At 46.0% G+C, this 20,249-nt stretch overlaps 2 protein-coding genes across 7 annotated transcripts in view; one reads left to right on the forward strand and one right to left on the reverse strand.

Moving 5' to 3' along the window:
• Nucleotides 1–12,123, forward strand: part of MTUS2 (microtubule associated scaffold protein 2) — a 285,443-nt gene extending 273,320 nt beyond the window's left edge. Inside the window, exon 16 of one of the 2 annotated variants that reach the window (XM_071736550.1) lies at nt 10,366–12,123. In XM_071736550.1, the coding sequence (XP_071592651.1) occupies nt 10,366–10,633 (268 nt within the window). In that variant the 3' untranslated portion in view covers nt 10,634–12,123. Of the gene's footprint in view, nt 1–652; nt 5,403–10,365 lie in introns of those variants that run through there. The other variant, XM_071736559.1, reaches the window with a different exon arrangement.
• SLC7A1 (solute carrier family 7 member 1) overlaps nt 7,636–20,249 on the reverse strand; it is a 51,207-nt gene continuing 38,593 nt past the window's right edge. For all 5 annotated transcript variants that reach the window (XM_071736671.1, XM_071736680.1, XM_071736661.1 and 2 more), the window contains exons 9-12: nt 19,216–19,421; nt 18,736–18,884; nt 16,042–16,150; nt 7,636–15,298 (exon numbers count right to left, since the gene is read on the reverse strand). In XM_071736671.1, the coding sequence (XP_071592772.1) occupies nt 15,189–15,298; nt 16,042–16,150; nt 18,736–18,884; nt 19,216–19,421 (574 nt within the window). In that variant the 3' untranslated portion in view covers nt 7,636–15,188. The remainder of the gene's footprint in view (nt 15,299–16,041; nt 16,151–18,735; nt 18,885–19,215; nt 19,422–20,249) is intronic.

Below are 20,249 nucleotides of genomic sequence, written 5' to 3' on the forward strand. Positions count from 1 at the left end.
CTATGGAGTTATTCCTCGGGGGTGAGCTCCCACGTGGACTTTCTTGGGCGTGTTAGATTGTTAACTCACGTCACAGCTGGTTCCCCACTAGGAACGTAAACAGGATTTTTTTTTCTCCTCTAACCAGGCAGGCAGCTTTCTGAAAAGTTCTGCTGACTTATGTGTTTTAATCTTTCCACTTTACTAGCCACTGCTTTATATTTCAAAACTGTTAGGGGAGTGGGAGAGGACAGACATGTTTTTGTTCACCTTTGCTCCACTTCTGTAGGAACCGAAGCTAAAAAAATTCTTCTAAAACATTAAACAAGATCAGAAATGCCACCTCAGCCTCTCATACTTTTGATGACACACAGTGGACCAGTAGGCCATGACAGCTGCTATGGTCTTCCAGAAAAGGACCTGAGAAGAATTTCACCCAAAATCTACATCCAAGCTGTTGCTAAACTCTGGAAATACCTAAGGGGGGAAGGTTAGGTGCCTCCCCATTTATTTCTATAAAACCCTAAGTTGCCTGTAAATCAGGATAGGAGAATGGGATGGTGGGAGGTGCTCAAGGTCCTGCCTGGTACATCCCCTTGTACAGCACCAGCTGTGTTAATGCCACCATCTCCACACTGATGCCCCTCACGTGTTGCCCTGCTTCCCTCTCCAGGCAATTGTCAGAGGAGAACGCCAATCTTCAAGAATATGTTGAGAAAGAAGTGGAGGAGAAGAAGAAGCTGAGCAGGACAAACGAAGAGCTCCTCTGGAAGCTGCAGGAAGGAGAGGCTGTGAGCCCTGTGAAGCTTCTACCCCCACCATCCACTTCTTTGTACCGCTGCTCATCAGGGAACTCCTCTCCAGCAAAAGTCAGAACCTTGCGGCGATGATTCGGCACCACCATGCCAAAGGTCCCTGCCTTTTATGCATTTCCCATCTGCTAAATGTTACCCTCCAAGGAAGCAGCACCATCAACAGGAGCCCAGCATTCATGGCTGCAAGCATGCTCAGTAGCTGCAGAGCATTGCACTAGGCAGGGTATTCTTACAGTCCCCATATAAGAGCCCTTGGTTCTGACATGTCGATAAGCTGTTGGTAGCCAAAAAGACATTAAAAATCTGAGAGAGCAGAAAGTTAGGATAGCAAAACTTACAGTTTGATGTTTTAAAATTTTAACTATGGTTAGAGCCAAAACTTGGAAAATACGGTTCATCAGAGTGAACTTTTGCTGCAGTATTTCAGGTTAGTTTCAAATACAGTTCAAATTGTGAATATTTCTGTATATGTGTCTCTGTTTATATACACGTATGTATTGTATCTTTATACCTATATATAGACGCACACACATATGTATGTAGTTGAAGATGTTCTGCATTTTTTTATATTATTGGATACTACTAAGTGCTGATATATTTTCATTACAGTCAGCGGTTTTCTAACTCGTGCCTAAGACTTGTATCTAAATGAGAAGCATTTCTGTTTAGCCTCCCAGGAATATTTATACCCAACCTAGAAGAAAATTACACAGAAGTAGAAGCGCCTTCCAAATGTCCACCAAGTGGTACCCTATGTAACATGAACACCAGCGACTTTGAAATTCTGAGACAGTACTGCCTTTGAAACCATCACCTTTGCATTGAACACCAGATAAGATCCCCATACCACTCACTGCTTTTTAACTCCTAGCATGGATATTGTAAGTGGAGATAGGCTAGAGATGAGAAACCTGAGGGTTGTAGCAAATTTGATAGAGGTTATGGTTAATGTGTTTCGATTATCGTGTCTTTAAATCCTAGTTGGATCTTACCTTGTTTTACCTTGTCCTAGATTGGATACAGTCAAAATCTCTGGTTGTAGATTTCTGTCCATTTTTATTTATTTCAAGGAGGAAATATGTTGTTCATCCTTGACCTTTGCTGGACAAGAGGTTTGCAGTATTAACATGAGATACTGGGTACCTGCTGTGGCTCTAGCCTCTTCCCATCTGAAATTTCAGCAGAAAACACATCTGCTAATGAGGTCAGAATTTCTTTCCTTCCATACATACATATATATATATGGAAAGAAAGAATGTATATTATTTCATCTTGCCAAAGCTTGCCCAAAGTTACAGAGATTCATGGAAAAGAAAAGCTAAACTACCTTTACCTTCTTGCCTAGAAGCAAAAAAAGTTCACCCAGGCTTGGGTTGACCCCACCTGAGGTGCTGGTGAGGCTGAGGAGCAGCTTGGGTGAGTTGTGCTGCAGGGCCCTTGTGGGTACTGCTAGCAAGAAAGAAAAAAAAAAAAAAAGACAAAAAAACCACCACAAAGCTGAGTATGATTTAAACAAGAAGGAGCCTGCATACATTCCTACTCTGAGCACCTATGTGAAAGTAGGTGGGAGATGGTAGGTGCAGCAAATCCCCAGGGTGTGAGAGCACTGAGGGAAGGGTGGCTCTCCTGCCTGTGAGCAGAGGGGGATTGCACAGCCCTCCCGTGATGCTCAGATGGGAGTTGTGTTTCAGCTTTCCTGGGATGTACTCAGGATTCACAGACTGCAGCTTAGATGCAGCTTCAATCACTGTTGAAGCACCTGTGGCCTGTTCCACAGTGTTAAAAAAAAAAAAAAAAAAAGTGATTTTCTTTTTTCCTCTGTTTTTTAGAGAAATTTATTTTTGTAGCCACTTTTGCATGAAACTGTGAGTAAATTGAGCATCTTGTTAGAATAGATGATGCCACACCAACTATTACTGTTGAAATGCATTACTAGATTATAGTGTGTCCAGCAAGTCCAGCTTGAAAGTAGGATAGATACCTAACCCACGTGTGCACACTAAGCCCCTGCTTACCAAGTACAATTTTGAATCAGTTTCGTACTTGCTAGATGCACAGAAACCTGCAATACCTACTGCATTGTCATGTTTCATCCCACCAATACAACTCTAATACCATGAGATCATATGATATGGGTTAGAAGGAACCTTTAAAGATCATCTAGTCCAACTCCTCTGCCATGGGCAGGGACATCTTCAACTAGAATTAGTTGCTCAAAGCCCCATGCAACGTGACCTCGAACACTTCCAGTGATGGGGCACCCACAGCTTCTTTGGCAACCTGTTCCCGTGCCTCACCACCTTCATTGTAAATAATTTTTTCCTTATTTCCAACTGAATCACAGAATCATCCAGGTTGGAAAGGACCTCTGAGATCATCAAGTCCAACCCTTGATCCACTGCTGCTGTGGTTACTAGACCATGGCACTGAGTGCCACATCCAGTCTCTTCTTCTTAAAAACCTCCAGGGATGGAGAATCCACCACCTCCCTGGGCAGCCCATTCCAATGCCTAATGAGCCTTCACTGTTTCAGTTTTAAACTGTTCTCCTTGACCTATCACTACAGGCCCTGGTAAAAGTCTTTATCTTTCTTATAAATGTCATTTAATTAGTGAAAGGCCGCAATAAGGTCTCCCCAGAGCCTTCTCTTCTCCAGGCTGAACAACCAACTTTCTCAGCCTTTCTTCATCAGAGAAGTTCTCCAGCCCCCTCATCACTTTTGTGGCTCTTCTCTGGTCCTGTTTCAACAGGTCCATGTCTTTCCTGTGCTGAGGACTCCAGAACTGATCACCTCCCTTGACCTGCTTGCCTTGCTTCTTTTGATGCAGCCCAGGATATGGTTCACTCAATCCCACCACATATGTCATTAATAAATATATTAAACAGTCCCCACAGAGGCCCCTGAGAGACACTACTTGTTATCTGGTCTCCCTTTGGCCACTGAGCTGTTGACAGCAAGCTTTTGGGTGCAGCCATCCAGCCAATTCCTTATTCATTGAACAGTCCATCCATCAAACACTTATCTCTCCAATTTAGCAATAAGGATGTTGTGTGGAACTGTGTCAAAGGCCTTACAGAAGCCCATGTTGAAAGCACCACTTGCTCATCCCTCATCCACCAACACAGCCACTCCATCAGAGAAGGGCACCAGCCTAGTCAGGCTGACTTGTCAGTGGTTTCCAGGGTCCTCCTTTTTACCCTTTTTTAAAATGTATGAGATGATACAGTCAGGGTTACCATACTCCTTATCTAAATTTCTCCGTGCTATACACACTAGAACACACTACTGGCCCAAGGTGGGCTGGCTGAGCCCATGGTTTTTAATTTTTTTTTCTTTCTTTCCTTCTATTTCTGGTGCTTTCCATATCACTTTTTTTGGGTATAAAGTCATACTTAAGAGATGCTTCCAGCAGTGAATTGGGACTGGGGGTTTTATGATGGGAAAACTGGGACCAGTTCCAGCTCCACCATCATTAGGTGTCATTGCCAATCTCTTTCCCCATCTAATTTTTGCCTCCCAATCCTGCCTCTCACTGGATTCTTCCTTGGCATGGCCTCTGTGGCCTGCCCGATGCTTAGCAAAGCTGCAGGAAGTTTTGCCTGACCGGAAGGGACCCAACAACCCATCCTTGCAGGGGTGTGAAGAGTGGTTCCTTCTGCTGCAAGCCCAGAAACATGGACTTTTTTTCCCCTGAAAAGGTTATTCCTTTTTCCTGCTCTTCCTCTGTCCTGTCCCTCCTTGTGTCTGCATGCTGGAGTAGGTGTGGAGGGGGATGGAGAACCCCAAGTGTATATGGCTGAGCCAGTGACTCCTGCTCTCACCAGGCAGCTGCTACCATGTAGGGTGAGCTTGGCATTCCCAGCGGTGTGAATCCTTCTTCCCTGGCTGTCCCTACCTGAAGATGAGCAAGGGAAAGCTTTTACCTTTGGAGGGCTGGAAACTTCCCGAACACCAGGGCTGCCACTGGGGCTTTCCTGTTTTGCAAGACAGGGTGGCCTTTGGCAGCAGAGGGAACACAGCCAGCACTGAGCTGAGTTTTATTGTCCTTCTGTCTTTAAAAAGGAGACCCTAGATTTAGTTAATCTTTATTCAATTCAGAAGGCTGCAGCAGCAATAAAACCCTCCTAAGGCTGATCTGAAGGGTCTTCACAGACTGGCACCTGGAGCAGGTGACAGCCATGGGATAGCTGGAGAGCAGGGGACATGGAGGGCTGGGAAAGATGCAGGAAAAAGCTCTGGATTTCTGCAGGAAAGCACTGTTTGTCCCCAGTGGGACAGCACCTCCTGCAGCTGCCAGCACAGAGGTTACCTTGGCAGATGCACAGCAGCAAAGACTTGGGGTGATGGGGGGCGGGGGGGGGGGGGGGGGAAGGAAAGGAAAAACTATCAAGTGCAAAATCAGGTATTTTATGTCTCTGCACTGATGGTGGTTGTGTCCCATGGACACGCTGAGGAGCCTCTGTACAGTTTCCCAGGCAGCAGGAGTTCTGTGGTCCCGTTTACTATGTGGCTAATGATTACAGGAAGAGTTTGTATTATTTCAGTTATGATGTACAGATAAGTGTAATATATTCCTGATAATAAATACATGCGCCAGCGCATATGAACCAGTGTGTCCTACAGCGTTTTCTGTATGTCTGTGCACAAAGAAACTGGGAATAAATGGAAAACAAAGAAAAAAACTCACTAGAGGGTAACTTTGTTTAGGCCAAGCCAGCATGAAAGCACCACTGGGCCTGCTCTCTGATTCCTCACCCACAGTGGGATAGAGAGCAGAAAATATAAGGAAAAGCTCCTGGGTGGAAACAGTGACAGGGAGGGTTCTCTCACCAGTCATGGTTATACTTTTTAGTCTAGCTTTTAAGATCTTTCATTATTTACAATAAAATTCTGTTTTATACATATACACCTGCTCTTCTATCTTGTCCCATTCGGGACAATGGCCATGGGCAAAACAGATTAAGCTTGGGGAACAAAAAAGAAAAAAATCAATTTAGTTTGCCACCAATCAAAACAGAGTATGACAATGAGAAGTGAAAACATCTGAAAAACACTTTCCTTCTCCCTTTCTTTCTTCACAGGCTCAAATTTCTCAATTACTCTATCATCTACCACCCCTGGAAATACAGGGAGATGGGGAATCCATTCAGTGTATGGGGAATGTGTTCAGTTTGGGGAATGTGTTCAGTTTGTCACACCTTGGCTCTGCCACTCCTTCCTCCTCAGGGAACTTCCCACACTCTTGCCCTGCTGCAGCCTGTGGTCCCTCCCACAGGAGAGGAGTCCTTCACAAACCCCTCTGGCATGAGTCCCTTAGCTGAGCTGCAGTCCTTCAGGAGCAGAGTGCTCCAGCATGGGTGTCCCACAGCCATGGCCTGCTTTGGGTGCAGCCACAGCTCCTGGCACAGGGTCGTTCTGGCTGCAGGTCCACGTCTGTTCCACCGTGATCCTTTACTGGCTGCAGGTGCACAGCAGCCATCTTACCATGAGCTGCGGGAGAAGCTCTGTCCCTGCACCTCCTCCCCAGCCCTCCACACTGACCTTGGTATCTGCACAGGTGTTTCTCTCACACCCCACTCCTCTCTCTCCTGCAGGTCTCCTGGCAGTTTTTTGTTTTGTTTTTTTTTTTTTTTCCTCTCTTAAATACGCTTCCACAGAATCACATCTACTTTGCTGATAAGCTTGGCCTCTTTATCATAGTTTAGACCCAGTACTGTACCAGCCAGGCCTCTGCTCACTCACCCCACACCTCCTCTGTGGGACAGGGAGGAGAAAACCCACCCAAAGGCTTTGTTAATCGAGACAAGGACAGGGAGGTTTCCATTCCCCAATTACTGTAAAGGTTAAAAAAACAGGCTCAACTTGGGAAGGAAAAAAAACCTGATTTAAGCTACCAGATCTTAACACCTCCTTCCCCACCCCTCCCCTGTCCCCGGGACCGGATCGCTTCCCTCCCGCCTCCCCCTCAGGGCACAGGAGAGGGGCAGGGGGGTTCGGGTCAGTTCCCCACGCGGTGTTTCTGCTGCTCCTTCCTCCTTAGGGAGCTGATTCCTCACAGCCTTCTCCAGCTTCAACATGGGGTCCCTCTCCGAGGAGAAAGTCCTTCACGAACCCCTCCCACAGGAGTGCCTCAGGAACTGCTCCAGCCCGGGCTGCCCAGGCTCACAACCTTCTGCAGAAACCGTCACCTCCCTTGGCACCGGCTCCTCCATGGCTGCAGAGGCACATCTGCCCCTCTCTGTGATCCCACAGAGGCTGCAGCTCCATGTCAGCCCACCAGTGACACTCCATGGCAGCAGGTCCATGTCTGCTCACGATGATCCTTCAGGGACTCTGCTCCTCCGTGGGTTGCAGGGGCACAGCTGCCATCTCACCATGGGCTGTGGGGAAATCTCTGCTCAGGCACCTTCTCCCCCTCCTTCCTCCCTGTCCTTGGTGTCTTTGCTTTGGCATTGCTCTCACCTCTTCTCCACTGCTCTGGAGATCTGGCAGTGGAGCTGGTGGCTTGGGTTAGTTGACCATGGTTCCCGTGCTACAAATCAGACTAAAAGTGTGATGGAATAATTTTTTCTGAGGTGCTTCCCATACTGCTGGGGCTCCCAGGAAGCTAGGGATCGGTTTGCATTGTTTTCACTAAGGAATCATGTTTCATGCTCGTGGCAAGAGGAACATTTCTGCTGGTGGTTTAGGCACAGCAGCCAATAAGCGTGGTCTGTGATGTGCTGGTCACCCATGTTTCAATATCCCCTCCCTTTGCTTTGTCTTCCCGCTGAGGACACCCAGTTTGTGAAGCTGGAAAGCAGAGAAAGGCTTGCAAACGAGGACAAACAATAGGCATGATTTATTTGGGTATCAGGAATGTTTTAATGCTGTACTACATAATTACAAGTGAGTTTCCAAATTCCAAAAGCATTGTTCAAGGGAGGAGTGTTTACAGTGTCACCAGGATAAAAGTAGCTGCACAACTGCGCCGTACTCTGGGGACAAGGTTCACATTTTTAAACTTAAGGCTTTAATCGCTACGTGAACACGGTAAAAACAAAACCAAAACCAAAACAAACCTACAAAAATCAAATCAAAACAGAGATCAGAAAGATATAAAATAGACTTCTTCCCCATACCAAGCATTAAAACTATCACACCATTAAGAAATTCTGAGAAACCATTAGGAAAGCAGACTACCAAACAGACAACAGAAAGGTATTTACAGTTTGCTTTATAATTAAAAAATAAAAATATACTCTTCCATGGCTTCAGTCAGTAGAAGTCCATTTCCTGACATGACCCACACGCAGTAGGTTTGCTGACCCCCTGCCCCCGTGCTGCCAGCAGCTCCCTGCACCCCTGGAAGGCACCCAACGTGCTGCAGGGCAACCCCCTGCATCCCACTGCTGTGACCACAGAGCAAGTCACTGCCCCACACTCACAGCCCTGCTCAGCCTGAGAGGCAGAGGTGTCCCTCCCTGCCTCCATGGAGCCTGCCCCACCTCAGATGCACCTTGTGTCTCCTGAGCCAGGAGCAAAAACCCTGAGAAAAATCGAGGTCTGGCTCTTGCTAGCAGAGATGTTCCTGGATCATCTGAATTCCAGCTGGGTGTCAGACACCCCCTGGGACCTCACTCACTGCTGTAACACGGAGGGTGAGGCAGGCTGGGGAGCTTATGGGTGAGGCATTGCAGTGATGAACAAACCATCAGGGCAGTGGCAGCGGGCAGAGGCAACTGGAGGCAGCCCTGTCACCTGGCTTCTGAGAAACTGGTGTGCCTGAAGGCAGGTGGCCCTGAGGAAAAGGGAGGTGGCCATGAGGGCAGCAAGGGCTTGCTCATTGTGTATAGACTAATTTAGCCTTGAACAAGTGCAAAATTTGATAAGGGAAAGAAAGAAATGGAACATGCCCATAAAGTTGGGCCCAGCGGGTGTGGCAAGGTTACTCATGGGTTTAGAAAGATGCTTTTTCTGCCAGGGAGAAGAGGCTTCCTCCAACAGGGGAGGGTGTTCAGAGGATCACAGATTTGTAGAATTGCTCAGGATGGAAAAGACCTTCAAGATCTTTGAGTCCAGCCTTGTCCTAACCCTATTACCCTATTCCTGATGACCCACCACTTAGCCATGTCCCCAAGCACCACAGCCAGGCGATTTTTAAATACATTCAGGGATGGAGACTCAACCACTTCCCTGGGGAGCCTGTTCCAGTGCTTAACAACCCTTTCTGTAACCAAGTTTCTCCTGAAAGAGGCACGCTTGCAGAGCAGGGACAGCAGAAAAAGCCTTCTGCATACAAACCAGCACCACTCCTTATCTTCTCCAGGCTGCCAGACCCATGCATTGCCCTTCATTCTTTTGGACAGATGGCAGCAATGCTCACTTGTACGTGGCCTTCTGGGGGGGGAAGAATTTGCAAAATCTCACTGGAATTCTTTAGTATATAAAATGCAATCACTCAAGAAGCTATTTTTACAAAAAAATTAACATATTACCCTATCATAATGCTTTTCATTCTCCAAGTTGGTAGGAATGGAAGCAGCAGTGACAGACACCCTCTCTCTGTACACCATGAATAGGAGTTTGTATTCATCTGGGATGCACAAAGGGTGAGAGCCCATAGCAAGTGCTGCCAGCTCAGACTTCACTCTTACAAAACCCTGGCCACAAACAGCAATGTGTGGTGTCAGCACTAGCACTGTTTTCACCAGCGTGGCCCCCCGTGGCACCCTCTCTCATGCTGCAAACATGCAGCACAAATGGCTCAGAACCAGCAGCACTTTTCCTGCAGCACACCCCAGCCCCTGGGATGCCCAGACAGTGCTGGGGGGCAGGGGGAACAGCTCCACACCCCTCATGCTGCACAACTGCCCAACACCCAGCACACTGCTTAAGCCAGTGGCAAACTCCACCCAGAGGGACAGGAAAAGGGTGAAACAATGTGGAAACCCAGCCAGTCATGGTTTTCAGCGAGCAAAGAAAGCAAGCTGTTAGCACATGAACAAAGGTAGTATTTTTTCACAAAAAAAGTAATTTGTGTGGGGAGATGAAGCTGCTCTGCCAGCAGTTTTCCATCAAGAAAGACTGCCTGACTACATAAATGGATTTGCTATATAACTGCAAGCTGCAGCCTTGGGTGCTGCCCACCTATGCCCACCATGCAACAGAGTCAGTAAACTCTTGCAACAGCTTCCCTGGAGGGATCCTCTCAAGCAAAAAGAATGGAAGCAACCAAATACACTGAAATAAGGTCAGTCCTTTGGGCCAGAGCCTGCCCTGCTTCTCAGCACAGGATCTATTCGTGTGCTGAACAAAGGATTGCTTCTCCTCGTGCTGAAGGAGGGGAGAGAATGGCCTGCTCAGCTTCATTGCATGGTAGCTCTCAGGGGGCCAAAACCAGCTCAGCCGTAGCCCAGTCACAGCCCTAGGGATGGGATGGGATAGGTAAATGGGATGGTATGGGATGGAATGGGATGGGATGAGATGGCAGGAGGTGCTACCTGGCCCATCCCCTTGTGCAGCACCAGCTGTGTTAATGCCACCACCTTTATACTGATGCACCTTGTGTTGCCCTGCTTCCCTCTCCAGGCAATTGTCAGAGGAGAATGTGAATCTTCAAGAATATGTTGAGAAAGAAGTGGAGGAGAAGAAGCTGAGCAGGATTAATGAAGAGCTCCTCTGGAAGCTGCAGGAAGGAGAGGCTGTGATCCCTGTGAAGCTTCTGCCCCCATCATGCACTTCTTTTTATCACTGCTCATCAGGGAACTCCTCTCTGGTAAAAGTCAAATATTGTGGCATAATTCAGCACCTGCACATATGCCAGAACCAAGAGCTCTTATGCATTGATGAGGGTTGAAAATTAGGAAAGCAGAGTGTCACGACCCACAAGGTGGGTGCAGCACCTTCTCATCTCACAAAGTGAGCACGGCTCCCCAGATATGGGGGTCAAACCAAGTATCATGTCCCACAGAGTGGGTACAGCATTATGTCCCACAGAGTGGGCATAGGTAGAGTTCCCCAGAGTAGGGGTCAACCCAGGGAGATTTGGATTGGACCCCCTTGCTTTCTAACCTCCTTCAGAGAGGAGCCTAGGTGTGGCTGGGCCCAATCCTCCTTCTCTAATTAACCTCTTTTAACAACCTATTCGTCGAGATTAAGTTCAGGAAATCTCTGCATGGTACTCTAGGAGGAATATTATTACCCAGGAGGTTTGTATAAAAACATAACTTTACTTAAAAGTGAGTATGATTATAAAGCATGTCAGATTACAACTAGCAGAATTAGAAATGATGGTACTTTCAAAGCAATGTATTACAAATAACAGAACTTAAGGAAACTGTCAAAACAACAGACAACTAACAAAACTTAACAAAGCAACAGATAATAAAACCTAACAGAGCTAGAAACCATGTTATCCTTATATGCTGAGATAAGGTTATAAACAGAGAGAAATAAGGAAGAGAGAGGAAAGATATGACCACCCTTGGATCCTGTGATTATCTCGGTAGGAAGTTGTGGTCCTTGGATGGTGGGGGCACATCCAGCATTTCGAGTGTGCCTCTTTTATGCCACCTGACCCCACCTTTTTGGAGAGGAGGCTTTGGCATATCTTGCAGAGCCAGGTGTTCACTTGTGCCCCTCCAGATAGGATGAAACAGCAATAACCCTTATTTCTGAGCAGGCACCCTCTTCAGCAGCCTTACCCGGGGCATACACAAGATGTCACTCTGCCTCCACAGGGTACAGCTTGCCTGCACCTGTCCCTTATCAAGCAAGGACAGTGTCCTGCCTGCCTGTCAGGGTGGCCATCAAACAGAGCTCCCCTTGTAAGGCCAGTGTTCAGCTTTTCGGGATGGCCACTAAAGGAGGGGCTGCTCTTGTGAGAAGAGGGCCCCATTTATCAGGGTGGAAACCCAAATGAGGGTCTCTCCTTGAGAGAACAGAGTTCAGGTGGCTTATGAATGAGGCCTCCACCTGAGCGCAATATCTGTTTTGTCAGGGTAGATGTTTTGAGACAAATACTCTTTTTGGGACTCTACACAGGGTAGCTAGATTTCAGCAGGCCATTTTTACTATGTTCTCAGCTCTGGCAGAAAAGGATCTATTCTTGTGCCAAATAAAGGTATCGCTTCTCCACTCCCACCTCTTCATACAGCACAATGCTCTGCATCTGTACAAAATACTCTCTTAATAAAATAATGATGGAACTATTTACAAAGAACAGCTCAAATGAATGAAATCTTCCACAACAGCAAGGTTATAGCAGCAGTTGCATGTCTTCAAAGATACATGCAGACATCAGCAGGGAGGCAGAGGAGGCAGTAAAAAAAAATAAAATCATAAAAACCCCACCCATTAAGCAAAGTCTATGACATTATCCTAGAGGAGGCAGTGAAATTTACCTTTCAATTACAAAACATACAAGCAAGGGGTATATGCAGCCAGGAGGGGATGGGGCAGGAGTACACAGCTCTGTCAAACTCATCTCCTCCCCACCAGTCCACTCCCCAGGTCGAGTGCTGCAAAGGGGAGGCCAGGAGGTCCCCAGCTCCAGCTGGACAACAGGGAAGCAGGTTGACAGAGAGCCAGGGGAGTCACCTACACTCCCTGCTCAAGCCTGCAGGTTCCCTCCACTTCCTTGTTATCTGGTAAGTAGCAAAAAACAGGATGGGAGGTGGCAGCACCCACCACCAGGGAACTAATGGTTTGGAGAAGTCATGATGGCGGGAGATGGGGCTAAGGATCCTCCAGCAGCAAATTTGCAGTAGGTGGCTCTGAGGCCAGTGCAGGTAATGTCACATTTAACTATCAAATCTGGTGACAGAGAAAGGTTTTTCTGTGAATCTTCTCAGAGAGAAGCAACTGAAGAAAAATGACCCCATCAAGACTTTCTCTTCTTTGTGCTATTACATGCCATGAAACAAAGTTAAAGAATATAAATAGAACAGATCCCTAAGCAGACAACAAAAATAAGTTAACATTTATAAAAAAAATACAGCAAGAAATCTGCATATTTTTAAATAACTTTCTTTGGAAACATACTTCCAGTCAGAATTCACCCCCAGATAGTCATTGCTGAATGTCTTAATTGCTCAGAAGCTGTTACCCAAGGTAGGGAAAAATACACTTAAGTTTTTGGGACAACAGGAAACTTTGCTCGCATCTGAATTTACAGTTTCTCTCTCCCCGACACATCTTCAGTGCTTTTTGGGAAGCTGTGGGGTGTGTAGAGCTTGCCTGTGTTTAAACAAAATGGACTTCAACCTAGTTACTTTTAATTTTTATATTCTTCTCTTCCTGTTTGAGTAAGACTTTGCATATGCACAAGGAGCAAAGGCTTGGCAAACGGTCAAGAACCAGCAACTGGAACACTCCCTGACTTCATTTTGTTGGGGTAACTGCAGTCAAAATGCACCCAGAAGGAAATGCACACATTGCCTTCACTCCTTCCAATTCCAACTCTGGCAAGAAGAGCTTCCCAGTGGACTATAAGAAGGCCAAGGTTAAAAAGAAAGATTAAAAACAAAGGCTATCAAGTCTCTCATGGAAACCTGTAAGAGACGGTCCATGGTCCAGCTGTGTGAGTTGGGAAATGATGGTCTGGTTCCCCTTTCTGCTGCATCAGATGCCTGGTAAGACTCTGGTCATGCTCTTTAGTTCTCCATCTGAACAAGGGTGACAAGATCCCATCCCTTCACCAGCAAGAACCATGCTGACAAACAGATTAAAGATTGTCTCGTGTTCAGAGGCAGTAGTGTGGAGGTCACCTAGGACAGCATCCACTCAGGTTGGGAGAAAGGATTTCTGCAGTATCTGTTTGGGATGCCTCATTCCTGGAAGCGTTTGAGGTCAGGCTGAAGAGGGCTTTCAGCAACCTGGTCTAGTGAAAGATGTCCCTGCCCATGGCAGGGGTGGTTGGACTAGATGTCTTCAAAGGTCCCTTCCAACACAAACCACTCCTGATTCTGTTATTTTTCAGTAAAGCTGATGCATGAATTTAAGTCAGTGGCACTACATGGGCATGGCGAACCTTCCTGGTGCTTTAGTAAGCCTTTTTTAGAACAGTGAATTTAGCTGGGGAACACTATTAGAAAGAATAAAAAAAAATTAGTCTTAGAGCAAAACCAAGGCACTGCCAACTAAACACAGACTCTGGTCTCACTTCCATATTTTGCATCTTCCATGATTGCCAGACTCTGGAGATATCTCCAGCCCCTCCCAAATGGAAAGCTCCTCCCAAATGGAAAGCTTAGAGGTGTCTTCTGGGATGTAGGCTCTACTGGGACCACGGGGACTGAGGAGGCCTTGCAAATCCCCACAGCCCTCCCTTGAGCAGGGGGCAGACACCAGGCACTGCTCATGAGTCAAGTTCAAGCCCCGGAGGATCTTCGTGTACCTCCCCTTCCTGGGGTAGAAATGCACTCCACCTACTGAAGCCACACCAAAGCCTGATGGTCAATCCTTTGCTGATGCTACATGGCTGGCAGACAGAACTGATACAAGGAGATGAAAACAGGACACTGCTTGGGCTCACTTCTCTTAGCCACCCCACCACTGCAGCCACACCACTAGTGATTCCCAAGGTGAAGAGGTAGGACAGCTCTTTGGAGACACATGTTCTTGTCAAGCAATTCAAGTACTTGCACCAAATATTTTTATGGCTAAACCTGGCAATCCCTCTGCTGAACAGTCAGTACAAGTATCTGCTGGGGTTACCTGCAAATGACTGTTCACCTAAAAAGCAGCAACCACAAACCCTCCCAACATGTCACACCAGCAATGGGCTTTAAAGCATATGAATATATAGCTAAAAAATAGTTAAAAACTTAAGAGACCTGACGCTGCAGAGAATGCAAGTCCTGCAGGTGCTTCCTTAACAGGGTGAAAGCTTGGTGAGAGCCTTGTTTTGTGATTACACTTGGGGAAGAGCTGACATGGAGTGAAGGATGGATCTGGTCTCAGCCTGACAGCAGCACCGCAAAATCTGCTCCAGGTGTAATCAGATAAAGTTATCTGTGGGAAGGTAATTCCTGGGGCTACTCAGAAGAAAGACCCTTGTGAGGCCTGGTTTCATAGCAGCATTTAAGGTTAATTGGCACACAGAAGCGATTTTTTTTCTACATACTGGGGATGAGGGGAAATCAGGAGGGAGGAAGGGAAGCACATAGCCCCAGATTAGCTGACACTGTTGCAGGGTGTATGTCAGAGGTGTGGCTTTTTTTTCCTTGTGATCCCTTTTAGCTGTGCTGCTGAGGAAACTGCAAGCTGCAGCTACTGGGCTGGGGAGTCTGGCATTACTCTTCCCTGTTCCTGTATCAAGGATTCACCAGCTGTCACCTGGCTCAGGATCTCCACCTCAAAGTGTCCTTTGCTGCAGCCATTCCCCAGTTGCCCATAAGCCAAACATGCAGTCATTTACAGCTGCCTGAACCAGCCTGTGTGCTTCTCTCTGCTTCTGCTGAGGCTGCATAGGTGGCTTCCACACTGTGCCATATTCCATAGGTAAAGTAGATGACAAAGCCTGTGGAAGCCAAGAGGAGAGGGCACAGTTAGCTCTGTAAGGGAACAGAAACCACTGCTAACACTGACCCACACAGCTGACACCACTGGTAACTCCAGCCCTCCCAACAGCTAGCTTCCAGTGGATAGTCACCACCTTCCTTAGAAAAAAGGCATTTACACAGGCACCAGTCTTTCAAAAATGATTATCCAGGCCCCAAATGGGGAGTTGATTATAGACTAAATTTCCATGCTTTTCAGTGTGTCCATTGCAGTCCATTCAGCAGAGATCTTTCTCTCTTCATTTGTGTGCCTACAGCCTCCATCTCAGTAAAATATATCTGCAACTGGTGCTGGTCTTACTTGTTTTCATCATAACAAATTTCCTGGGCATTTCAGGCAATTCAGCCTTCTCCAAGTGGCTACTGGGAGCAGCTTGGGATGCAGCTCAGCTCCCTCAGCTCCAGAAGTACAAGCCCTACCACCTAGACTGTAGTTCAAGGCCAGCCAAGAAGAAATATTGTAGGGCTTCTTGTTGGCAACAAGACCTGTAAGATGGTTCACAGGTTGTTGTTTGTCCTCAAAAAGGCTTCATGACCCTTGAATTTACAACAGGGTTTTAAATTCTGCCTAAACGGCTTCAGTTAAGTCACTGAAGTTGCCCAAGAATGATATGAATGCAGAATCCCTCCTTGGAATGCTACAGTAAATTTATGGTTAACAAAATAACTTTGAACGTAGCATCCTTTAATCTCTCAAACTCACCTATGAGCATCCAGACTGCAAACCGTATCCACGTGCCTAGGTCTAGCTGCATCATGAGGTAAACATTCACAAAAATACTCACAACAGGAAGAAGGGGCAAAAGAGGTACCTGAAAAAAAGAAAGAGGGCAGGCATTACATCCACAAGGTAGATCAGTGGGCAGGAGAGAACGCTGCATCTCTTACAGGAGGGAAACAGTGGCTGTTACCAACTCTTCAGGGGCCATCTCTGAGAAAAGGCAAGGTTAGACCAAAGTGAAGGACAACAATCCACTGTGGGAGATGGAGGTGAACAATGTTGTTCACCTGTTTTAAGAGTGGTTGTTCCTTGTTTTGTGATCTGGCAGGAGGCAAGAGGCAAATTTTACTAACAATTCCAAATATTTGTGGGGCAAAGGAGAAATGAGGAGAACCAAGGACTGCATAGTGACTGGCACGTACTGAAGAGCAGGAGAAGGTAAGGGGAATGTCAGAGGAGGAACCTGAGGAACCTCATCCAGTAGGTACCAAGGTAATTAGGCAATACAGAGTAAATTACCCCACAACAGAAGAAAACCAGAAAATATTTTAAGAGACGAGTGCAGCTGTACCAAGAATGGCTTAATGATCTGAGACAGAAAATTGAAACAGTAAAGCCAAAAAGCAAGAACCAGGATATAAAGAAATAGCACAGGCATGTGAAGACAGAATCAGAAAGGGCATATGTAACAATAGAAAGGTTTGTGAATATGGTGAAACCAAGAGGAAAGTCAACTTCACCCCTAAGGAAAAAATAGATTTACAAAAAGAAACAGGCTAAAATGCTGTAGGCATTTCTTGACTTAAGCCTCATGAAAAAAAATGTAATTATGGTGAGCAGCTGTTTATATCATTAGAGAAAGAGGATGGGCACACAAATTAGGAAGCGGAAGAAGAATATTCTTATAAATTAGGCTTTGTCAAGCCAGGAGAGAAAAATTAAATTTCCCCAGGCTGGTGAGTTATGTGCCCAGAGATTGCAGAAATGATCTCTTAACTATTGATGGGCATCTCTGAGATCTCTTGGTAGAAAGGTATGGTCCCTAAAGACTGGAGAAGGAAAACAAATTACCCTTTTACAAAGAAATACAGAAAAACAGTTGGGGAACAAACCAGTCAGCCTTGGATTCTCAGAGACTTTGGAGAAAAATTACTTGACAGTCAGGCTGTAAATGTCTAAAGGACAACAAGGAGATAAGAACCAGCCATTACAGATTTAGCAGTGACAGGGCTATTTTTAATTTTTTTTTCTTGCACAGTGGTTGAAAATGGGTAAAAAACCATCAAGTATCTGGAGTGTAAGGCAAAGAGGTTTCAGAAAATGCAGTCTAGATGACAGATACTAAGTTTTCTGCTTCTGGACATTTCTGTGACCACACTGTGGTCCACTTCTGGGACCATAACCCCAAAGTTGAGCTGAAAACTCTACCTTGGGCAATTCTGGTTGGAATAAGTTATTAAAATCAGAGAATTTACTGAAAAACTGTCATCAATGAACACCAAAAATTAAAGAATAGGATTAGAATCCAAAATCAATTTAATAGATTGGGGAAACAGCCTGAAATCACTATAATTTGAGTTTTAGATTGGATTTAGACTTGGATTATCCATAATTTTTTTAGTTATTGGATATCCTAATATTCAATTTAGATTAGGATATTAGGAAAAATTACTGAAAAAGTGGTCAGGCATTTGGAACTGACTGTCTAGGGAAGTGGTGGAGTCACCATCCCGGGAGGTGTTACAAGAAGTGTAGATGTAGCACTTCAGGACATGGTTTTGTTGGCATGGTGGAGGTGGGTTGACAGTTGGACTTGATGATCTTAGAGGTCTTTTCCAACCTTAATGATTCTATGATAAAACTTGACTTGCAGGATTATACTGGGGAAAAAACAAACAAACAAACTCAAGAAACTCAACAACAAACCACATCCCAGTGTTTGTTTAACATAGAAAGGATGGTGTGCTTGGACAGGGCAGATAGATTGCAGAGTTCTTAAAAGAGAATGGTCACCCCATAGTCTCTATGGGGATTAAGTAGGACACGAAAGTGCACTTTCTTAGAGCCTCTTAGGGAGTACCCCTTTGATCCTCACACACAAGCTTGCTTCTTGTGTTCTCTCTCCTTCTTTATCCTCCATCTGATGTGACCTTTCAAAACCATCCCTTTTTCATCTGTTCTCCGTCTCTTCTATATCCTACTAGCATCTACTTTCAAAAGCACTGCCCTGCCCTTCCCCTGTGGCCACACTTCTCTTGGACCAGGTTCTGCCCTCCCAGCTTCTCCTGGACTCCAGCACCATTTACTTTTCCTTCCAAGTCCTCTGTTGTAGCCTCTAATCTGACCACGTGCCTTCCCCTCCTGGTTCCCTCCACCAACCTCTCAGCTAATCCCTTCAGGCCCTTTTTCTTGTGCCAAATCTGCTTCTGCCCATGGGACACTGCTGGGCAGCAGGTTGACACAATGCTATGTCTGCCACGCTACACTTTGCAGCAAAGCACCTGCACTGACATTTGAGTTTAGGCCACAAGAGGAAACAACACTCAGAGGCTGAGCTCAACTCTGGTAGGACACCCTTTTATCATACCTATATTCTTTGCACATCCATTTGGCCAAGTCTCCCCTTCTGGTACAGCCCAACATGCACTTCCTCCTCCAACCACCTAGGACACTCACCTTAAAGGAAAGCTTGGTTTTGCTTTCAGGCTGTTTCCATATAACAAAGCTGACAATGAGAACAAGGATGGCAGCAATAATCCACAGAGTTTTTATCAGAATGCTTGGCTCAAGGGCAGTCAAGATACAGCTACCCACAATAAGGAAACCTGTGAACAGATACCAAAGCTTACAAATTATTTTTTTTTAGGAATAGGAAAAAAAAACCCAAACAACAAGCAGACAAAGCAGAATGTGAAAGCTCAGCAAACAAAACAGTAACACATGAGAAAGCTATTGGTAAGAGATATGCCTTATGTACCCCCCCCATATCTGCAGATTTCTTCTCAAGTCATAAATTTAATCTGTAGATCTTCAGTCATTTTGGCCATACCAAGAGCTCATCAAAATCACAGCCAGGAGATGAGCTTTCCCTCCATGGTGAGTACAAGGACCTATGAGCAGACTCACTGTCCCAGAGCTGTGATGCTCAGTGCTTACCAATGATGAAGGCTGAGACATTCACTACTGAGCCTGAGAATTTGGAAGGGTCTGAGTTTGGGGGACACAGTATGGCTTTGAGGGAACACTTCTCCTCTTCCTCTGGCAAAAATCCAGTCTGCGACTCACTGGTGCTCACAGACTCATTGTTATCCTCTGTTGTCCTCGCCATCTGATAAGCCAAATTAGGCTGCTCTGGCTGATACCTAGGAAAAGAGAAATTAAATAAAGAGCATATTATTTGGCACAGGTTATCTTTTGATTAAAGGCCACAGAGACAGCCACAGCTCTGCCCCAGATAACTATAGCACCAGACCAGGCCCACATAATGTCAATACACTCCTGTTTTAGGGGTAAATTTGAGGAAAAAGGCTGTCATGTTGTAAGCAAACATGGTCAGCTATTATCACCTACAGCTTAGTTGTAAAGTCACAGTTTTAAAGGGGACAGTGCTGGAAAAGGAAGGAGGAGACAGACAGATGGTCACAGCTGGACTGTTGGAGTTATCTGTGGAAGCTCAGCTCTTGAGTTTTGGCATGGAGGTGGCTGAGCTAACAGCTCAGCAGATACCTCACCCCAGCAGCTGCTGGTCACACCCCACAGCAGCATTTCTGGTGTTCTGTCCTCCTCCATCCCAGTCTCTTCTACCAGCTTGTCTGCTGTCACATGGGGAAGGGAGGAAGAGAGGAACAAAGAATGGTAATTTTTTGTGACACATGAGGATAGCATCTCATTCAACAGAGTCCTGATGAAGAACCACAGGAAACAATCCATGAAGGAATAAACCACTCTTCTGGCTCCTGTGGGGATCTGTTTGCAACGAGGGTGTTTGTGAAACACCACAAATTGAGAAATGCAGTGAAATCCTTGGGTCTGGCCACAGCAGGGTATTAGTTGCAGGACCTTACAGCTTTAGAAAATATTTAGCTGCTACTTCATTAAGAAGCCAAAAGGACAAACAAATCAGCTGCCTGGGCCACTCAATGAGACAGCCTCTGGCAGCCTATGATGGGGAAAATGCTGCATGATAGGTA

The sequence above is a fragment of the Heliangelus exortis genome, chromosome 1, assembly GCF_036169615.1.
Source record: "Heliangelus exortis chromosome 1, bHelExo1.hap1, whole genome shotgun sequence".
NCBI classification, from domain to species: domain Eukaryota; kingdom Metazoa; phylum Chordata; class Aves; order Apodiformes; family Trochilidae; genus Heliangelus; species Heliangelus exortis.